This window comes from Lonchura striata, chromosome 1, assembly GCF_050655825.1.
Source record: "Lonchura striata isolate lonStrDom1 chromosome 1, ASM5065582v1, whole genome shotgun sequence".
NCBI lineage: Eukaryota > Metazoa > Chordata > Aves > Passeriformes > Estrildidae > Lonchura > Lonchura striata.
The window spans coordinates 25,254,566-25,275,295 of record NC_140703.1 but is presented as its reverse complement, the minus strand read 5'-3'; the positions used below and the strand labels follow the sequence as shown (position 1 = coordinate 25,275,295).

The 20,730-nt window shown below is 39.3% G+C and overlaps 1 protein-coding gene across 2 annotated transcripts in view; it reads left to right on the top strand.

Moving 5' to 3' along the window:
• Positions 1-43: 43 nt before the first annotated feature.
• Positions 44-20,730, top strand: part of NME7 (NME/NM23 family member 7) — an 85,169-nt gene continuing 64,482 nt past the window's right edge. The window contains exons 1-3 of one of the 2 annotated variants that reach the window (XM_085571938.1): positions 44-144; positions 6,048-6,163; positions 18,078-18,185. In XM_085571938.1, the coding sequence (XP_085428064.1) occupies positions 6,140-6,163; positions 18,078-18,185 (132 nt within the window). In that variant the 5' untranslated portion in view covers positions 44-144; positions 6,048-6,139. The remainder of the gene's footprint in view (positions 145-6,047; positions 6,164-18,077; positions 18,186-20,730) is intronic. The other variant, XM_085571943.1, reaches the window with a different exon arrangement.

Here is a 20,730-nt window from a genome sequence, read left to right as displayed (position 1 = left end):
CGCGGGCGGGGCGCGCGCGTCGCGTCCGCTCCCGCCCAGCCGCGGGCCCGGGCGCGGGCGGCGCTTCGGTTGCCGGGCAGGGGCGGGCCGGGCATCGCCATCGCCATCGCCGCTGGCGTCATCCTCGTCGCCGTCGTCGCCATGGTGAGCGGGGGCTCCGCGGGGCAGAGCCCCTCCGGTCCTGGGAGGGACGCGCCCGGCTCTGCCCGGCCCTGGGCTGAGGGGCCCGTGGGGCGCAGCCGGGGGTGCTTGAGGGGCCGCTCGGGCTCGTTGGTGCCCAGCTGCTGCCGCCGCTGCCCCGGAGCAGCCCTGAGCTGGGAATAGGCTGGGCCAGGAGCTCTGGAGGCCGGGCGGGAAGGCAGTGGGGAATTTGGAGGAGAGAATACCTGTGTGGTACACAGGGTGTGACTCTTGAGGCTGCCATGTGCAGGGCCTGGAGTCCTTGTGGTGCTCTTCCATCACAGCATATTCTGTGATTATACTGAAAAAAATCAACAGCTTTGAGTTGCATTTTGTACTCAAACTCAATATGCAAGGCATGCAGTAGCCAGGCAGATGCATCTGTGGGTGGGTCCACCCTTACGCACCAGTCTTCAGCACCTCAAATTTTCCCCAGCCCTTCCAGCAGCTTATTTTGCGCCTTGCTTTTGTATCACAAGTTCAAGATCAGCATTTGCCACCTAAATAGCAATGCCACTGTTTGTTTGCAGATACAGCGTTGCAAATGTTCTGTTTTATCCAAGTAAAACTGTAATTTTCAATTCCCATGTTGAATTTATTCACATTGGCAAAAGTCTTGCTTTGTGAGTTGTACCTCAGGTAAAGAATTTACTTTGTTTTAGTTGATTGTCACTGAGTTTGACATGTTTCTAAACTCCCTTTAATTCTGAGGTGACACCAACTTCATTAAAGCAGTACAAAATCTTAAAGCAACCTCTAGCAAAACATTTAATTGAATATTTGTTTAATTTCTTTTGAAAAGCCTTAGTGATAGGACTACACGATCTGACATAATTCCGTTACATTATGATTTTTATGGGTCACTGAGTTTCTTCCTATTATATTCTGTGCTGGAAATACCACCACTGTTTTTTTGTTCTGTTCTTCATGGGTTAAAGATATTAGATTTTGTCTTTTATTTGTACAAATACTTGAAGATTTTCACTTTGCCCTTTCCTCATTTCACATTTTTCTTCAGTTAACAAATTTTGTTCTCTTAATATTTTTCTGCTGGTAACTGTGGTTTTAAAATTTAGCCATTTTCCACTCTGCCTGCAGTTTTCTCTAAATGTAGCGTTTAACCTGCAAGTTTCTTCCCATCTGCATTGTGTTCCACTGCTGCTGAACAGAGCAAAATATTCGTTTCCTGTGTCTTAGATCTTCATATTGTCAAAGTTACCATATTTTTTTTTCCTGAACTGTTTTGCACTCTCACTCTCACTGCAACTTACCTGTAACTATCAGATTTCCTGTGGTTTTGTTGTCTGGCCAATTTCTCCCCTTGTATTTGAATTTTTATTGTAATACTTTGCATTTCTTTCTATAGAATTTTCAGATTGTCATTCTGATTTCTGCTTCTAAGATGCTTACAATCTTTCCCACGTTAGTTGTCAGCCAGATTCGGGAAGTGTGCTTTCTCAGTTTCATTTTCGGTGTAGTAAGAAAACCTGAAATAAAGTAGGTGCATGGAAGATCATTGTGGAATACCATCTGACTCCCAGTTGGCAAGGGAAGTATTCCTAATTACATCTTCATATGATAGATGTATCTCCTCTTTAGTTTAGGCCATAATGCCTTACTCAGCTTGTCAGATTCACCTTGTCAGGTGTCAGATTAAAAGCCTTATCAGTTCCCTGTTTGTCACAACTGTGGCTTCTCCCGTGCTCACTGTGTCAGAAAAAGATTTGTTCTTGACAAATTTTTATTACGTTGTTGTTGTTGTTGTCTTAAATGTTCAATAACCAGCTACTTGATAACTTGTTCATTATCTTCCCAAACACTGCCTCTCTTGCCCTTCTTCTGTGCCCCGAGACCTTTCTGATCTGGTCTTTTAAGTGTTACAGAGTCCTGCTTGTTTCTTTTATACTTAAAAACCCCTTAATTCTTCCACTCATGTACCCTTCATCCTGACAGTTTCCTAAAATGCATTAAGAATAATTTGGCAGCTGGAAGGTGATTGGAGAACAGATGTTTGGGAATGAGTGCTGCTCAGTTACATATGGACACAGGATCCTGGGAAAGGGCTAAGTTATGTGTCTGTTGGATGCCATGACTTTATGTACCAGACCCAGCTTAAACCTGTTCAGAACATCTTTTCTCAGGAGCAAAATCAGAATATAAAAGATGCCTTCTTGTGGATTCTAATACTGATCTGCAAGCTGGACTTTAGCCTCAGCATTTAAATTAGATACTTTTTTGGGTTAGAAAGCTTGACCAAACTTTAGTACTATGTTGCTTCCACTTAATTATAAAGCTTGAATAAGTTTTAACGTATATACCTACTCAGAAAAAAAACTGTTACAAGTCATATGGCCACAGGAAAAAAAAAAACACTTTTAGTGGAATCAGTTTGGAATGTATTTTTGTCACACCCTGTACTCCACTCATGTGCAAGCAGTGCTCTAGAAGTGGTTGTGTGCATTGTAAAACTGAGTAGGCATATTGCTGTGGTGGCAGAAGCTGAGGTAAAGGGACAAATGTTCTGAAACATCCTGCAGTTATTCTTCAAACAGCACTTTGGCTTTATAGCCTGCTAATTTGTGGAGAGCAGCTTTCCTTGTTATCAAATGGCAGCATTTCAGATCAGTTCTGGTGTCTGGTTTCTAGTTGTGTGAGACCCGGCTGCTGTGGAGGGTGAGCAGTAAATCCCCAAAGAGAAACCTGCTTTTCTCCACCCAAGATGTGCTCTCCCTCTTGGCTGCTGGAATGCTCTGTTATTCTGTAATGGTATCTTTCATGTAATCACATACAGAGAAGTATTTGTCCATGATCTTAACAACATTAGTTTCTTTTGATTCATGAGTTTGGTGCACTCTGGCACTTGAAAGTGTTTCAGATATGGAAGTGCAGCATTTTCCAGAGAACACTGGGCTCTGTTCACCACAAATACGGAGCTTGACTGCGGTGGAAACTGTGCACCTGGGTGCAGTTTAGAGGATTTCCTTTTCTTTCACCCATTTGAAACAGTTATTGTTACCCCTGTAGCCACGCAGCTGCATTCTACATTGCAAAGACTCTTTGAACAACAGGACAGACAAATTATTTTCTTGTGCATAAAGAAATCAAGGCACATAAAAGCCAGGTGACGTGTCTAATTGATGCCATCTGGTTTTAATCTTACGGATGTAGAAGGACACAGTTACTGGAATTTAAGTGTCCAACTACCTTAGTTCTTTTTGCAGAATTAGTGGGAAATATATATGAAATTTGCCTTCCTGGTTGCCAGAGCTTGCAATCTTGTAATTTTGACAAATATCTTATATATATATCAAAGGATGAGCAGTTCAGCTCACTTCAACAGAAAATTTGACAACTTGTGTATTGCATGTTTGCTGTAATTATTATTATAATCAGTTCATTAGTAAAACCCACAGCTTGGAGAATATCAACATGGAAATCATCACCCTTTAGACAAGACAGGAAAAAAAAAGAGAATTTTTTTTAAAGTGCTTTAAAATAGTGCATCAGTGGAAAATATTTCCTTTTTTAGAAGTGGGTCTTAGGAAATTAATCAGGACTTTCTAGAATTTGACAATAGTGAGCTGTGGGTTTTCATGGTGTGTTCAAATTTTCAGCTGAAAATTTTATAAAGGCAGAGCAGCTCATGGGGCTGTGTTAGTTTACAGGAGTTTCTCTTGGGACCTGGTGATCTCAACCATACTGGATGAGCTGGTAAAATGGAATAATTTTGATGAAGATCTGTCATTCGGAACTGACCATATACACAGGCTAAACTCTTTCCTGTTAATAGACTTTCTTGAACAAGTGCACATTTATAAAATTACTTTTTTTCTTTTTTTTGCAAATTGCTTACTTCCTCTTGCAAAACAGCTGCCATAAAATAAAAAAAAAAAAAAAGACATTTTAAACTCTTCCAGGAAAAGATGCAATATCTCTGCAAAACACATTTTCCTAATGCTTGAGAAATTTTGCTTCTTTGGTCTTAAAACAAGACTCAGTTTCACTAGAGTGATAGCTGGTGATTACATGAATTTTCCTCAGCTTCACAGTGTCCTGATCCTGTCAGTTGAAAGTTTGCAAGACAGAACCAACCACAAAGCCAAATCTCTGTACTTAATGGCCAACCCTCATTGGCAGCATTTCATCACAGGGAAAAAAAATTGTATGCAGTGTGAGAAGAAAATAAGCAAAATGCTATCAGGTAGCCTCTGACTACTTATTGCATGATGAGTCTTCCAGTGAGCAACAGGAGTATGTCATGGTTTTGTCTTGAGCTGGTGATTCTGAACAGTGGAAATTTGCTTCTTCAACAGGTAGGCTGTGTGTGTTGTGTAGGATGTAGCTGATAACATAGTCTTTGGCACTCTGTCAGGCAAGTGAAAACTGTTTGAAAACCCCCATAACTTTCCTTTGTTCCAGGAGCTCATTTTGGCTTTGATGTTGACATTTTTATGACATTATGTGCTTTATAAAATACCACCCTACAAATACAAAGTTGACAGGTTTAGAATGCATGGGATAAATTACCTCCTACTGTAGCCAAGTCTTGGCTTTGGCTTGTAGAAATTAACCATCTCTCCAAATGTAATTTTAGATTAATTGATGGCTCTTGTGATGGGGTGGCTCAAACAGGTGACTTTGTGATAGTCAAAGTTACCTAATCTCCCTTTGTCACCCAGAGTTGTCTGTGCAGATCTTTTGGGTTGATGGTACAGATCTGATGTGTCAGTCCTAATGGTATGTTGGTTTTTTAAAATACATATAGGCAGAAACTCAAGAAGTTCAGGAATTAACTTAGTGAACCAGTGCCAGGAGTAAAGAAAAGTTACAAACTTTCAGTTAGGAGTGAAAAATAATAGAATTTGATGACAGAGGCAGTAGTTATTTAGAGAGATGTTCTAGGCAGATTTGATGTGGGTAAAATTTACAGTTAACCATTGAGCTCAGCACTTTTTGAAAGTACATCTAAATTGTTCTTACACCAGGAACCCAGCTGGTCTGTGTCAGATCTGGAGTAGCTTGGAAGGATGAGCATTACCTTTGGCCAAAGAGACACCAAGCTATAATTAGAACCAAAGAATCATCATTTAGGTTGGAAGGGACCTCTAACCTGCTCAGAACACGCCTAACCAGACCAGGCTGTTCCAGGCTGTGTCCTGGCAAGTCCTGAACATCTCCCATGATGGAGATTGCACGCTTCCTCTGGGCATCCATCCCATGCTAGTGCTTGACCACACCCTTGGTAATTATTATTTTTTTTTTCTAGTATATGACTGAAATGTTCTATGTTTCCATGTGTGTCCTTTGCTTTTTTTGTTCTCACTGTGCACCTTAAGCAAAAGTCTAGATCCCTCTTTTTGGTGTTCTGCAGTTAGGCAGACAGCAGTAAGGTCATCCTCAGCCTTCTCTAGTCTGAGTAGGCTCAATTCTCCGAGCCTCCTGTCACATGTCCTGTTCTTCCAGACCCTGACTGCCTTGGTGGCCAGTGGCTAAGCACTAAAAAATGAACCTTTTAGGTTTTTCTGTTTGATAGTGTCTGTTTCCTTTAAGCCAAGGGAGTAGTGACCCTCCAAAAAGTGTTTTTGGCTGTTCAGTTGCCCATTTTAGTGTCAGTTTCTAGAATCCTATGGTGATCTAGTATATCCAGATGGAATACTCTGTTTGTCATGAGCTGGCTGGTGTGAAGCAATGGATGTGGGGAACGCCTATTGCTTTAGGTCTGAAGAGGGCTTTTCCATGAACATTAACTTTTAACTATAATTGTAGCTGCCAGGAACAATCACCAAAAGTACTATTTCCTGACAGTAAGCACTGTGCTTGGCCTAATGCATTCTAACTATTTTGTGTTTCCTTGTGTCCCTATACAGATGGAAATCAGAGGCCTTGGTGCCCAAGCAACACACTGAGGCCACTCAGTAGCGTTGTGTGGGTGGAACCTCGTAGTTCTCCAGTCAGCAAAATGGAAAGAAAAAAACAGCATAAGGTTTGATAAATTGAGTGAATTATGTGTGGCAGGGCTTTGGAACATGCTGTCACAGTTTAATACTAAGAATGACAGCTTAGCAGGTATTTTCATCTATAATGAGGGTGTCTCAGATCAGATGAGCACATACAGGAGGTAGAAAATGTCTTTTTTTTTTTCTCGCATTCTGTGCCTATTAGAGTTATGAGATAAAATCTGTGAGGTGCCTTTATGAGTTGTCCTGGAGTGGGGAGCTCTGATACTTAAAAACTGTGGCATTGAAATTTTTGGGAGGCTGTGGGATTGGCATTGGGAGGCTGGACATTAAGGAAGGCCACCTGCCCATGTTCAGTTTTCCTGTGTAAAAGGACTTCATCACCTTGCTGTTGTGATCTGTGCTGTATCATTTAGTCCTTTCTACCTCCTCATACGAAGTTGCTAGTTTTGAAGCTTTAGGTGTACTAGGAAGAGATATTAATGGCTTCTACCTAATCATTTCAGAAGTGAATTCTTGAGGTTTCAATAAGGTGCTCAACCTGTCCTTGGGCACCAGAGGGTGCTCATGTCTTTGGAAAGAAGTGGCTTTCTCCCAAGATGTGTTCCTGAGAGCTTGTGGCGTGATCTTTGTTTGCATGAGATCCTTCAGTGATTGTAACTACCTTATGTCGCTGGCCAGGGGACTATGTACAAATTATGAACAGGACGGGACTGCTGAGGAACGTGTTTCAAGCTGTTTGTTTTTTTTAGCATCAGTCTCATTACATGGTTATGACATTGGGAAGATGCCAGCAGCTCATATCCCAGGCAGCAGACCAAGAACTTAATGTTACAACTTACTTTATAAGCTTTTTGACCAATCACACAAAGCAAAAGCATATTGACAGTAGTTCTGTCCAATCACTATAAATACACGTGCCTTCGGTTAAAATAATGCTTGCTTATTTCAAATACAATACCTGCTTGTAAACCTTAAGATACAATGCACAGAGCTCCATTATTAAGCTTAGAACTTCTTACTATCATGCTAGATATACTTTTTTGTAATTTAAGAAGTTATTCTAGACAAGTGTTAATACACAGACCATTGTTCTATTTGTCCTTATTTTTTACTTTTTGTATAATTTTTCTGCTGACAAATCTTATGGCTACTGTTTAGCTCTAATCACCATCCTGCTGTCTCTGAGGCCTGCCTTTTGCAACTTGCCCAAACCTCTCCGATTTTAAGGATTCCCACACATTAATTATCTTTTTTTTTTTTTTTTTTTTTAAATCACACTTTCCCTGCAGAATACTCCAACATACTTGGAAGGAGAGCCACATATAAGAGAGGGCTACACATGGGAAGTAGAGAGAGGTGGGTAGGCATGCTTGAGCCTGTGTACCTGTTCTTCCACATACTGCACTTTTAAGTGTGATCCCTCACTAAATTTAGTACTCCTCCTATTTTTAGCCTTTCCTTGTTTTATTTCTTCTACTGTAGGGACTGTATCATTCTGTGTGTTTTCTAGTTACATAGCAGCAATGCTGTCCTCACCCTGTCCCATAGTCTCTTTTACAATACACTCTTTGAATTGTGGTCTTTTAAGTCTGAAGACTGCCAAATCACTGGGATGGAGTAGAGGAGCTGTGGTCTGGATCCAATCCTGGCAGCTACTGACATTCTGGACTAGCAGTGTTTCCTGGAGGCAGCTGCAGGGGCAGTGGGCTGGGCAGCATTTTCCCTTTCTGACTTCTTCCACAGGTGCCTGGTTCCTGTGCTCCAGTGAATGGTCTGTGGAAGTAGGATGAACTGCCTCAGCTCTGTTTTTTGTCAAAGTGAATGGGGATTTATGATGCCTAAATAGTACAAATATTTTAGCTATTTAATCGTGGTATCCTTCCATTAAAAGAGTGATGGTTATGATTATCCCCATCGTATAAAAAGTGGGAAAAATAGCGTCCTTTTTGAAAAAGTGCTGAACATCGAATGTACTAATGCAGGGAGCACCTGAGTAGGTGGAACTAAGCAATCTTATTCAAACTATGTATGGGATTGGAATCTCTCAGTCACTGTCTTTATCCAGCAGAGATGTTTGCATCTCAGGGGGGTAACATTGTTCAGTTGTGCATATCTATGACAAAAATCCTATGCTTTGGGAGAGAAATAATCTGTGAATTGTCGAACAAATCTTCATAAAGTGAACCTGTAAAAGTCTGTTAGAGTTGGCAGAGTTTGGGAATATGATTATACTCACCCACTTTGCTTTCTGTACCCCACAGAAGTTTTTGATTTCTTACTTCACTAGTGGGAAATTGCTGAACAGCTTTGATCATGGTAACTTCTGTTTGCATGGTAACTTGTCATTAGCCTGACTTCAGAATAAATTATGACCTTGACATCTGTACTAGTTGAAATCTGGATTTAGTCCAACTACCTTAGAATTTGACACAATCTGAGAAAAAGATTACCCAATGCTTACCCAGCATTTGGGTAAGCAGTAGTGCAGACAAAATACTTGGTGTAGCTGCCCACAGTAGTGAATGAGAAACGTGTCAGCAGTTGTCAGCTTCATAGGACCATAAACTGGTACTGTAGCATGACAAGCTCTGACTCTTCCAGGTGGATGCAGCCTGTGTGGTCTTCAGAGCATTCACACAAACTCCTGGGTGCTAATTGTTCATGGTATTGGCTGGCTGTAGGACCCGCTCTCCCTTAGCTGTGATTCCAAGGCAACCAACTAGTTCTTGTTAAAAAAGCTTTTCAGAAGATTATTATGAGCTGAGATAATCTAAAGATGCTGTAGGCATTATAGTGCTTTGAAGTGCTGTCGACAGCTTTAGTTTAGGATTTGTAGGTGTTTCCTTTCAAGGCTTGACTTTCCCAGCTGCTTGAAACTTCCTCCAGTTTTAACCATTCTGTGTGAAGATTTCCAGATTGATTCTACAAGAGGTTGAAAATTTCATGGAGTATCTGAATAAGAATGTATGGGGATAAAATCTGAAAGCACTTCAGAATCCAATTAAAAAAATCAGTGTTCCTTTGGAAAGCTTTTGTTCTCAAAATCCTGGAAATTGAAAGCTGGAAATTCGGCCGAGGAGTGGTTTTCTATGAAAGAAAACTACCTTTGAGTATTGACATCAGCTTTAATGTTAGGCCAAGTTTTGAGCCTTTCAGAAATGTTTTTCCTGTAAGTACGATATTGGTTGGATCTTGTGTGCACAGGTAGCTCAGTGTTTCTCTTCTGGCATCACATGGAGGCATTAATCTCGTGATGGGAAGGTGGAGATACAGTGTTCAGAAGCTGACCATGGCAGCATTAGTTCTGCTTCCACTGGCTCATTAAGGGCAAAGCACCTAAAGTTTGCTCAGATGTGATTATGTGGGATGACCTGCGCTGCAAATCGTGCTCTGAGTCAGGGAACAGCTCTGCTTTTTAAATCACTGTCAGGCTGTGCTGGAGTTAGTGGAGGCAGACAGGCACGTGCTGAGCACTACTGACTGCTCTGAGAGGAATTACCTGTGATGCTGTAATTACAAGTGCAATAATATGTGATCCTATCATCTGCAGCTTTATAAATGTGCAAGAAACCACCACATGTTCTCCCAAAGACAAGATGTAGTTGGTCTTCTAAAACAAAACCTGTCTGGACAGAGCAGTGGGGAGCAGTATGGCATCATTCATGTGTTTTGGAGAAATTATTTTCCATAATTAGAAAAATAACATGAATCCTATAACTAAATACTGAAGTATGACATGTAATTGCAGAGGATCAAAGTTATTGGTTGAGAATTTCAATTCTTGAAATTCAGGGGGGAAAAAAGGTTAGGTTGTACTAATCATGCCTACATGCTTCATAGGAAGCTTACATAATTTACATGGTCTAGTAGTAAAAGCAGATTTCTTGCTTAGTAAATCAACTTAATAGCCAGATAATTTTGCTGATGTGGCATGGAATTGCAGATTCCTAAATCTGAGAAGAAGATTTGAGGCCTTCAACCTAGAGCTCTGTTTATCACAGCCTGAGCATAAGAGCATGATTTACTGAACTGAGATCCCAGCCGAAGAGGAAGATTCCCTTGGTTAGTGCTATGGGGACAGGAGTATTCCCATGCTGCTTGGCAACAGATGCCAAGCAGCAACAGCCATATGAACATATCCAGTCCAAAAGGCACCTGAGAAGCCTGGGGACCAGTAATATTGGATGTCTGTGGATCCAAAGGATGTAGCACCAGTTGGAGGAGCGTAAACACAAATATAGTAGAGTGTTTGACTCAATAGATTTCAAATATGATTAAGAATGTTAATAAGTTATTCAATATTTGCTTAATTTGAAATAGTCTAGAATTTGTGTGAAATTTTCACTAGGCAGGCTTTGCTTTCTACAAGGATAGGATAAAAAGAGATGTGCTTACAAAATTCATCAGTGAGCTTTTGAGTGCAAGGCTTAGGTTGAGAATTGTCTGTAGTCAAGACATTGTCATGAAAATTGCAGTTGCCAGATGTTTTTCCTTTTGAAAAGTGATCTTTTGATTTTACTTTTTCACTAAAGAAAAGCCTGTTGAGAAAGTAGTGGGAGGTGCAACAGTAGTGAGGGGGCTGCAAAATTTGAGTTCTAAAAATTATTCCGGCTCATGTGTCAGAAACATGAATAGAAGAGGAGGAGGAAAATGAGTTTTAAGAGACAGTTAATTGGGTGCTCTATCTACACAGGGTTGTGGATTTAAGTTTTGCCTGGAAAATATCCTGTATTACATAAACTGTGAAGGCAGAAGATGGCTTGAATAACATAGCTTAATAAGCATGCACTGATGAGAATTCATTTTGAGATTTAAGGTGCACTACAATGCTGAAAATCAGAGCATTTTCTGCTATGCAGAATGTTAGACTGCACTATGAGCTCAGCTATAGTTAGACATCAGAGAATCCAGGTGGGTATGGACCTTTATTAAACACCTGAGCTGAAGAGAGGCTCTGCTCACAACAGTCAAGGATGAGAAACTTGAATATAGAGAACCAGGCCTCATTATTTCTCACAGAAGTACTTGACTTTTTAAAGAGATTTTTTTAGAAATTTCAATTGTTTTAAATGTTTTTGAATTTAATTTTTCAGCTTTATCTCTGCAGAGGATTGTCACATTTAAGATGTTCTGTCAAAGAGTAGCACTCCTAACCCACTGGTTAAGACTGTCTTTTAAGCTAATTGAAGTTACATTTTTTTTGGTCTGGTGGTCTGGGTCTGCGACCACTTGGTGCTATGTGGGAAGACTGGCATAATGCAGGGCAGGGTCTGCACCTAAAAGCTGAAAATAAAGCAGGGCTTGCCAAATGTTGAAATGGGAGAGCAGGAAATATATTAAGTCAAGCATTTAAAGCAATCAGTATTTCTGGGGCTCTGGAGAAAGCGGGTGCTGCTGTGATGGTGCATCTGTCACTGGCCTGCGGGGGGAGTATAACACTGTCAGTGGCTGCTTCTGGCTGAAATTCTTGGCTCTTGCTCCTCAAAGCAGGAGTTTGTCACTTACTGCTTTTCATTTGTGCTGAAGTCCTCTTCAGGACTAGGAAGTAGCATTAAATCTGAAGTGGGGATTGGTCTGGGAGAGCAGTGGTTGGAGATTTATGGGCTTCAAGGAATAGTTTCAAATAATTCATAACAGGACTTATATACCTGCTAGAGGTTGATCATACATTTATAATAGTAGCATCTGGACTTTGGAAGTTGATTATAGGTTTCTAACAACAGTTTCTGGGCCTAATTGTGAAAATAATGTTCTTGGTGAAAGCAGCTGGTCTGGTCCCTCACTTCACCCCTGTGAAGGCCAACATCTGTCTAAGGAATGCACCAGCACATATGGCAATAGTTGGTGGGTTTTGTAGAAACTATAAAGAGGAAAGATAAAGGTACCTCTTCACTGGCCATTTCAGCTTTTGGGGGTGTTTTTTTTGTTTGTTTGTTTTTTTTTTTGTTTTTGTTTTTTTTTGGTTGTCAAGCTCTAAGACTTTTGTGATTTTTTAAAAATCTTGCTTCTTCCTAAAAACAGAAGGTGTGTCCATGTTAATGCATAAGCAGGCTACCTGATGTTGGAGTCAATGAGCCTCATGATACCTTCACCTGAAATATTTAATAAAAACTAGTATTCTTATGCTTTGAAACCATCCAATTTTTTATAAAAATGCTCTTGCTCTTCCAAAGTGTTTTTGAGAGTGCTGCCAACCTGGTTTGATAGGGGAGCAGTTTGTGAAAAAATGTTCCCTTACAATTGTTTATTTTAAGAATTTTAGGCAGCTTCAGAGCAACCTTTTCAGAAAGCTCTTTTGATGTATTAGGAGAAATACCCATTCGGTGTGAGAATAGTTCCTATCTGCTGGTCCATCCTGTTCCCAGTGATTTTCATAGAAACAGCTTGATCTGTGCTTTACTGGAGGTTTTCTCTGTGACAGCAGAGTTTTACAAAATATAGAACACAGATATCAGGATGGATTGGGTTCAGCTTTTACCAAGGTTTGTGCAATCATTTTATTGCTTTATTAGGTGATGATTCAAATCCTTTGATTCTTTTTCTCTTTGGTCTGATTTCAGAGTCACCGAGTCACTGAGAAATATCGAAGGAGCAGTAGACAACAAAGCTGCACACTTAAAATGTAGCAAAACTCTGCATGACTCCTAAAGCTGTAATATGTGAACAATGGGCCCTGATTCTGTGTCAGATCATGTCATGCATGCTGAAGTTCCTGACAGCCTGTATAACCTCATAGAAATCAGATTACTCATAGCATGTAAAGGTGCACTTTCTAGATACCTCAGGGCTTTCTAATTTTAATAAATATTTTGGTACTGTTTCATGTGAAGTTCTCTTGAGCTGGAAAAAAAAATCAGCAGCCTCCATTTCCCTGTTTTCTCCATTGTGAGATAAACTCTAGCATGAAGTTTCTAGTCAAAACCAGAGAAGGAGGAGAACAGAAGTACTCACCCCAGAATAGTACAGTAGTGTGGCTGTCAGGTGAAGCATTTGGAAAACCAAATCCTGGTCTGTATTCTTCATAGGTCAAACCAGAGGGGTAAAGTTTCTCCACCTTTCTGTGGGAGTTCCTTAGTCCTTGAGCTACTCTTCTACCACTGATGCTTCTCATGAAAACCTTTGGTAGATCTTACTTTGTTTTCCTGTGGACAGAAGCCTTTTGGAAGTCTAAAAGGTTAACAGGACAAAATATCATGTCCTGTCCAGCTTGTTAAGAATTCTGCTTTTTGGTTTTGAATGTGCTTGGCAGTTTGGTTCCAAACATACAGCTTCCCTCTGCACAGAGTTTTCTGGGGGCACAGTTCTTTGATGGATGCTTGGATTTAGCTTCTTAGTCCCATGCTGGCTAAGAATGACTGCTTTTCCCATCACTTTCAGAAGTAAGTACAAAATTTGGGATTTTTATTTCAGCTGTATTCAATATATTTCTCATGTCCATAGAGCCATCCTATTGCATATTCACACATACCAATATGAATAAAAAGCGAAAGGTAGCAAAACCCACATGCATTTAAATGTTTTTCTGGGCAACGTACAGAAGGAAGAGGAAAAAAACCTTTTCTTTCCATCATCACAGTAAGTGAATTGACATTGCTGATCTCAGTTCTAGAATTTACTGTGGAAAGGAGATGTAAATCCTGAGCTCAAGACAGCTGTTCTGGAAGTATCAGTATGTAAATGTAAAGTACATAATCACTGCTGGGCTTTTTAGTGATAGTAATTTTTCCACTAATGTGAACATTTGTGAAAAAATATTTCTCACCTATTAGGTATTGCCTGTTTAATTGCATAGTCATGAGAGCAGAGGCTATGTGTGATTTTGATGAGGGAATGGTACAGAAATAAATGGAAATTAATTCTTTGAAGCAAGAATTTTCTGAGTTATAATGTACTTATATATTCACTTGATTTGTTATGACTTGAGCTGTTCAAAGGATCGTGATTTCAGTGGTAACTAACATGCTTGTCCCGTTTCCTGGGGGAATGAGGTGCTCTCTGGTCAAGAGCTGCAAAATATTCCCCTTTCAAGACTCCCTCTCGGTCTGGAGCAGTGTGGTGCATTGAACATGTTACCCCCTGACAGGCCATCACTGTTCTCTAATCACTCTTCTTTGGAGAGTTATTTTCTCTGAGTTTCCTTTGTTAGGAGAATTGACAGAAGCTAACAATGAAACTTAGCTTGCCTCCCACAGGACTTCCAAATCCTTGAGGCTCCTTCCCACTTTGCAGTCAGGACACACTAGTGAAAGGGTATGTAGGAAGGTTGTTTGCCCTACCAGCTCTGTTGACTGAGTGATAAACTGATTAAAAATAAGTGTTCAGAAATTAGAATTTCAGGTCTGTGAAGGCTTAAACATTTATTGCAATCCTTACAGTATGTGATGGGAAGTGGACAATTTTTTGTGTTTGGTTTTTGCCTTCAAAATCCTACTCCATTAAATAAGTAAATAAAATTTTCTGTTCTCATTTAAAAACATATTGTGAATTTAATATGTACTCACTTTTAAGAACTTACATTTTGAAATTGGTTGGCATTTTTGATGACTTGGAGTGACAGTTTCACAGCAATGCCTGTCAAGGGCTTCCCAGAATAAGTTCACCATATCATGACTGTGTTCTGTATTGTCTTTTATCTGTTTTAAGACTATTTGCATGAATCTACAATAGTTACATCAGAGTCCTGCTGCGTTTTAGGTGCTTGTTTGGTAGGGTCTTCAGTTTGCTTTCAGTGTTGAATTATTTCACTTTGCAGTGTCTGCCTCTGAAACAATTGACATGTTCACAACTATAATATTTCCAGTTATTTTTAGAGCATTTTCCATAAGCTTTGAACTTTTTTCTGATACTGTTCTCTACATGTATAAATATTTATTGTAATAATTCTATGTATATACGTCAGAGAAAATTCTAGTTATGGCCCAGGAGAAGCTTTAGAGGCTTTGTTTTGGTGATTTTAGAAAAATATTAGGTCTCCATATTTTCTGGATACATAACAGTAACAGATTCAAGCTGCCCTGCTTACTGATAGCATTTTCTGTGTGTTTGAGGATTAGCTCTGCAGTTTTTCTCAAGTCTAAGTAGCATTTATTACCTTGCTTTTGCTTACAATGCTAAAAGAAGATAATACAGAATGATGATTTCTGCTATTCAGTGGCTAGCAGAGCTTGCTGAATGACAAATATTAATAGCTTAGACACGGAATAAACCCTTATGAAATGGAATTCAAATTCTTAGTGAAGTTCAGATTCTTAAAACCAAGATTGTGTTAGAAGAAAAAAATAAAGAGGCAATTCCTCACCACACAAGGCACACAATGCAGTTTCTCACTGTAAACATGAAGGTGCTGATGATTGATACTGGTGACTGAGTAAAAAATCTACTGGTGCTTTCTTTGGTTGTTTATATAAATACATTACTTCCCTGAGATGAGTAATTTACAAATTTTGGAAGTTTAACTTAAATGAAAATCAATAGCTTCTGTGGCAACTACTACCTGGAAAATATAGTTGAAAGCAATGCTATAACATGAGAAAGTAGCATGTAGTAATGCAATTATATGTCTTCATATTATGAAGAGGCACTTATTAAAGATGGTGCATCTATTTTATTTCATCCATCAGTAGTCATTTTCTGGAGGTAGTTCTTGAGAAGTGCCCCATCTCTGGAAGTGTTCAAGGTTGGATGGGGCTTTGAACAATCTGGTCTAGTGAAAGGTGCCCCTGCTGTGGCAGGGGAGTTGGGACTGGGGGATTTTTAAGGTCCTTTCCAAGCCAGACCATATGGAAGAGGTTTCACAGGAACTTCTGTGAGCCAGAGTGAAGTTTGATAAGAGGATCCATGTTTACCCCGATAGAATTTTCTACCAAGGTCATTGACATAGAAACCAAGAAAGAAAAAAGGATAAATAGGAGAAACCTGCAACTGCCTATTCCAGTAAGCACCTTGTCTTTCGTGACCAGTGAGTAAAGCGTAAACTTAGGAGTTTCGTAAGAATGTATAAAAAGCATGCATGCTGTAATAAAAACAGGTTTGAAGCCTTCTGAAAATAGAGTGTGTTGCTTTGTATTGTCTCCATCTCAACTACGAGAAGACCAATCTATGGTTCTGTGAAACTGGACTGTTCTTCATTTTAGATAACCCCTTTGGTGGAGAACTGCTTCTCTGTAAAATCCATTCTTGACAAGATGATGGTCAGTCAAATCAATTGATCAAATATCTTGCTGTCCAGTAGTATGAGTGTGAGATCAATGTTGAAATCAGTCTGCCAACCCTTATTACTGCTTATTGTCCATATAGAAAAACCAGGAGTGAGTTTTGCCATAAGACGGAGTTTGTTCTGATTTGCCTAGCTCCAGAATGATGGCAGTGGCGGTAATAACGCAAACACATCCAGCTCAAGAGAGGGTCAGAAACCAGGCTAAGTCCCTAGGGAGTTTTCATGCTGGATGCTGCATGTAAAAGATGAGCTTAACTCTTGTCAAAGGCTGCAGTGTGTGCTGTACAGATAATACAGAAGTTGGAGTAGCTGATGCTAATAAAGTTTCCAGTGCTGCACAGACTTCTACAGAGAGAAATGGAAACTGCATCCTTCACGGGGCACTGTGCTGCCCCCATGGCATAAGTGTCTCTGCAGTACAGTCATAACTTTGTTTGCAGTACAGGGAGTACCATAAGAGCTGACAGGAGGGAGGTGCATTTGCCATGATGCTCTTGACTGAAGAGGTACTAGTATTCATCACATTGTAAAAGTCTGAATTTGTTCTTCATTATCTCATTCTTTTCTGCTGCTGCTTCTGTTAGGACTTCAACCTGCAAAAGTGCTTAGTCCTAAGTCAGTGGTAAGATGAAGATTCTGGAAAATTGTCATTCTTTTTCTGCTGGTGTATTAGAATAGTCATGGAAGCTTTCAGGATCTCTGTCTTTTTGCTTATTAAGTGGTCTTTGTAAGAAATGAAATGCTGTCCTTTTCTTAAATCTGAAGTACTGAAGAGGCCCACATAGCTTTAAGTTAAACTCCCAGTGGTTCCTCAATGTTTAAAGTGTATAAGAAGAATACAGATATGTATAAAGTGTGGAAGTCTGTGATAAGAACATGCTTGCCCTTAGGAGTAGCAGATTTAGAGGATATGTGGGAGTTAAAAATTTAGAGCTCCATCTAACTATTTTAGCTATCAAATAGCTGATACTGCATCAATAACTAACAAACATAGAGGAATGAGAATTGCACATCCATGTGCCATGCCTTGCCTTTGTTCTTGCTTTACTGGAGGCTGTTATCCTCTGAGGATGAGGCATGGAGAGAAGGTACTCATATAGTTACACTTCTGGAATTACTGCAATCCATCTTCCTCATCTGCACTCCTTAGGGGCAGAAAATGAGTTGTAAATTATGTCTGGCTATTTATGCTTTATGCAAATTTCAAGAAGTTAAGTAATAAATCAAAATAATGTCCTTAATTTGAATATGTTTATCTCATCATTAAGAGAAATTTAGATATGACTGTTAAGGAACAGGAAAGTGTTTCTTTTTAGGATGTGTAGAAAAATGTGTTAAGAGTCTGTAATTTAATTGTAGATAAACACATTTTTTTAGTGAAAGAAAGTAAATCAAATACTTTGACTAAGTTGAGAAGTCTGACAACATCGTCAGCAGTAGTCTGTGTTTCATGATGGAGGAAACCTGGTAAGTTATGAGATTTTCTCAAAAACTGCCACAATCCAAGTTCTATCGTATTTAAAAGATGATAGCTAACAAGTAAAAAGATGTCACCAGATGTGGTACACAGTAGATAATATGCAGATTGTGCAAGTCCATCTACAAGTGATTTTTTTTTTTACTTTTCTAATAACAAATGAAGGAAGTTTTTTTTTTTAATGTATTTTTACATATAGAATATGTATGCCTTCTGTAAAAGCCAGTTTTGCCCCTTTTTCCAGAGTCAAGATGAGAGATACGCTTTCATTGCTGAATGGTATGACCCAAATGCTTCACTCTTTCGGCGTTATGAACTTCTGTATTATCCAAAAGATTCATCAGTTGAAATGGTAAGGATATAAGAAAAAAATCTGTTGTCATAAATGTAATATCTAATTAAATAGTTCATAAAATGACAATCCACTGCCTATGCCTATTAATTTTCCAGGTAAGAAAATTTAATTTAAAATGTATCTTGCTCTGTTTCTAAAATGAAAAGCAAAGCAAGTGAAGCATATGGAATACCTTCCACATTTATGATTTTTTTTTTATTTCTAAAAGCTGGCTTTGGTGTGGAGAGATTATTTTCACAAATCTGTTTTCATTCCATCTCTACTTGGGTTTCAGAATTGAAACTCATCAACTCTGGCCTACTGCTTGTGAAGAGTAAGCTGATGCTAATTCCAAACAGGAGAATAAGCTTCAGCAGGGTTTCCAGAAGTCTCTGAAGAGTAAAGTGTAGAAGAGTGTTGCCAAAGTACAGGAAATGGTAAATTTGGTTTAATGAGAGGTAGGACATTTCAGACATGAGATCCAAATTTTTTCATTGCACAGACCTTTCTGACTTATGGTTCATACAACTGATCCCATTGCTTATTGACAGCAGTGAAAACCAGCATATTGCAGTAGCAGGCATGTATATAAAAATATAATATATACTATAAAGATAATGCTCATGCCAACCAATGCTTTGTGCTTCCTTTTAGGAATAATTAAGTGGCATGGATTAGTCCATTCCAATTCTTAGTGAAGAGTCTCAGAAGAGCCCAGATTTGGATATTCACACTTAGTAATTTCATTATCAAATTTTCACTTTCCTGCTATAAAACTCAACTGCAGAAATAAAAGGTCTAGTGGAGTTTGCATTTTCTTATTCAAACTGCTTCTCACTGAAGCAGTAATATGCATTTGTGTGAGAAGAGGCACTTTGCACTGATTACTAAGTTAGTTCTTTGTATGATGTCTGTGCACAACTCTCAAAATGTGAGGTTTCTTATTTTTATTGCCCTGAGACAATTTAGCTGATCAGTCAGGAACTGTAATAATCTTCCTACACAACCATGTGTAGGCTGGCAAAATTGTTGTTCATTTCACCTACATGTCTCAAAGCCAAGAGTTTCCAAGGTGTTCTTGAGCTTCTCAATGCAGTACCTATGTCTTGGCAGACTTTTGTATGCTGTTGGTGTGCTCTTAGGTTAAAGCAGTGTGGTATGTATGCAGGCGTAGACTGCATGTGGACAGCACAGGAATTAAAAGAACCAAAATGTATGTGAACACCCTTAGAGAAAGAATATCTCAAAATCACTTTTGGGGGGTGAGTTTTGGACAGAATTTATAATTATTTTCTGGATAGTTTTATTTTTTATTTCTGCAGAACTTGGTGATTTTTTTTTTTTTCATTATTACTGCCTTATTCTTCTGCATCTTTTAGTACTTTCCTGAGGAGGTGACAACCTGCTCTTATGTCTAACACATCTGAGAGAAGGGAGGTGATGGTTATGAGCTGGCTTTCCCCTACATATGAGGAGGATCTCTGGCAACAGCTCTCCCTTATCACACACTGCACCTGCAGGTGGAGCAGAGCTGTTGAAGGCTTGTGTTACATGAAGTCCTGAGCTTAACTTTTCTTTCTGTCCTTCATATCTTGCTTGGTGAACTAGAATGCCAGTGGGAATAATGAGAGAAGTTTCCAGCTTGCTTTGCAGCTGTAAGAAGACAGCATAGATTTTTGTTCAAGAGCAGCAAGCAGTTTTTTCAGTCAAACTGGATCTCTTGATTGAGGCCCCATTCTCTGAGTTTTCCAGAGATAACAACTCTCATGGGGAATTCTTAAAGCCCTAATAGCGTTTCTTTCTACAAGAGATTTCCTAAAAAGAGAGAATAAATCTTTAAAAAGGACAGATTCTTATTGGAGAACTATTTTGTTTTGGATATTTTACTTCTACATATACATGGGCAGGAGTGGAACAGTCCCAACAGTTTTATATTTCTTCTCTTGTGGCTTACCGTTCACATTATAAAAAGGTATTTTAAACATATTCAAAAGTCCACTCTAAAGAGGAATTCTTTAACACAGGTAGATCTCCTTTTTGAGATGAGAGGAGGACCTCAGGGTGCCTTTCTAGCAACCATTAGTGAAATAACCAAGGAAATACTCAGATTTTTGGTCAAGATATTGAAGAATTTGCTTATGGTTGAGACAGGCTAATAGGCTTCCTGACAAAGTCCATGTGAAACAAGTAGCCAAATACAAGTTGGTTTCTTTGGTTTTGTGTTGGTTTTTTTTTTTTTTTTACCATGTTGTAATTTAATTCCCTACTGCACTTGACTAGTGAACACGTAGTAGGAGCATGTATGAGGGAACTAAGGACATTTCAGGAGGGAAGGATTCTTCCTTACAATCGTGCCTCAGCAGAAGGCAGTATCAAAATAATTTGCAATTCTTTAATCTGCAAAGTTTTGGCTATCCTGAGAACAATTAAAATTCTTCTAGCCTTCTGCCAGGACTGTATACACACTTTTCAGAACATGAAATTTTGCTCTTAAATTTTTTTCCCCCTCCCAAATTTGTGGGAATGATGTTTCTTTCTTTTAATGCTATTCTAGTTGATACAC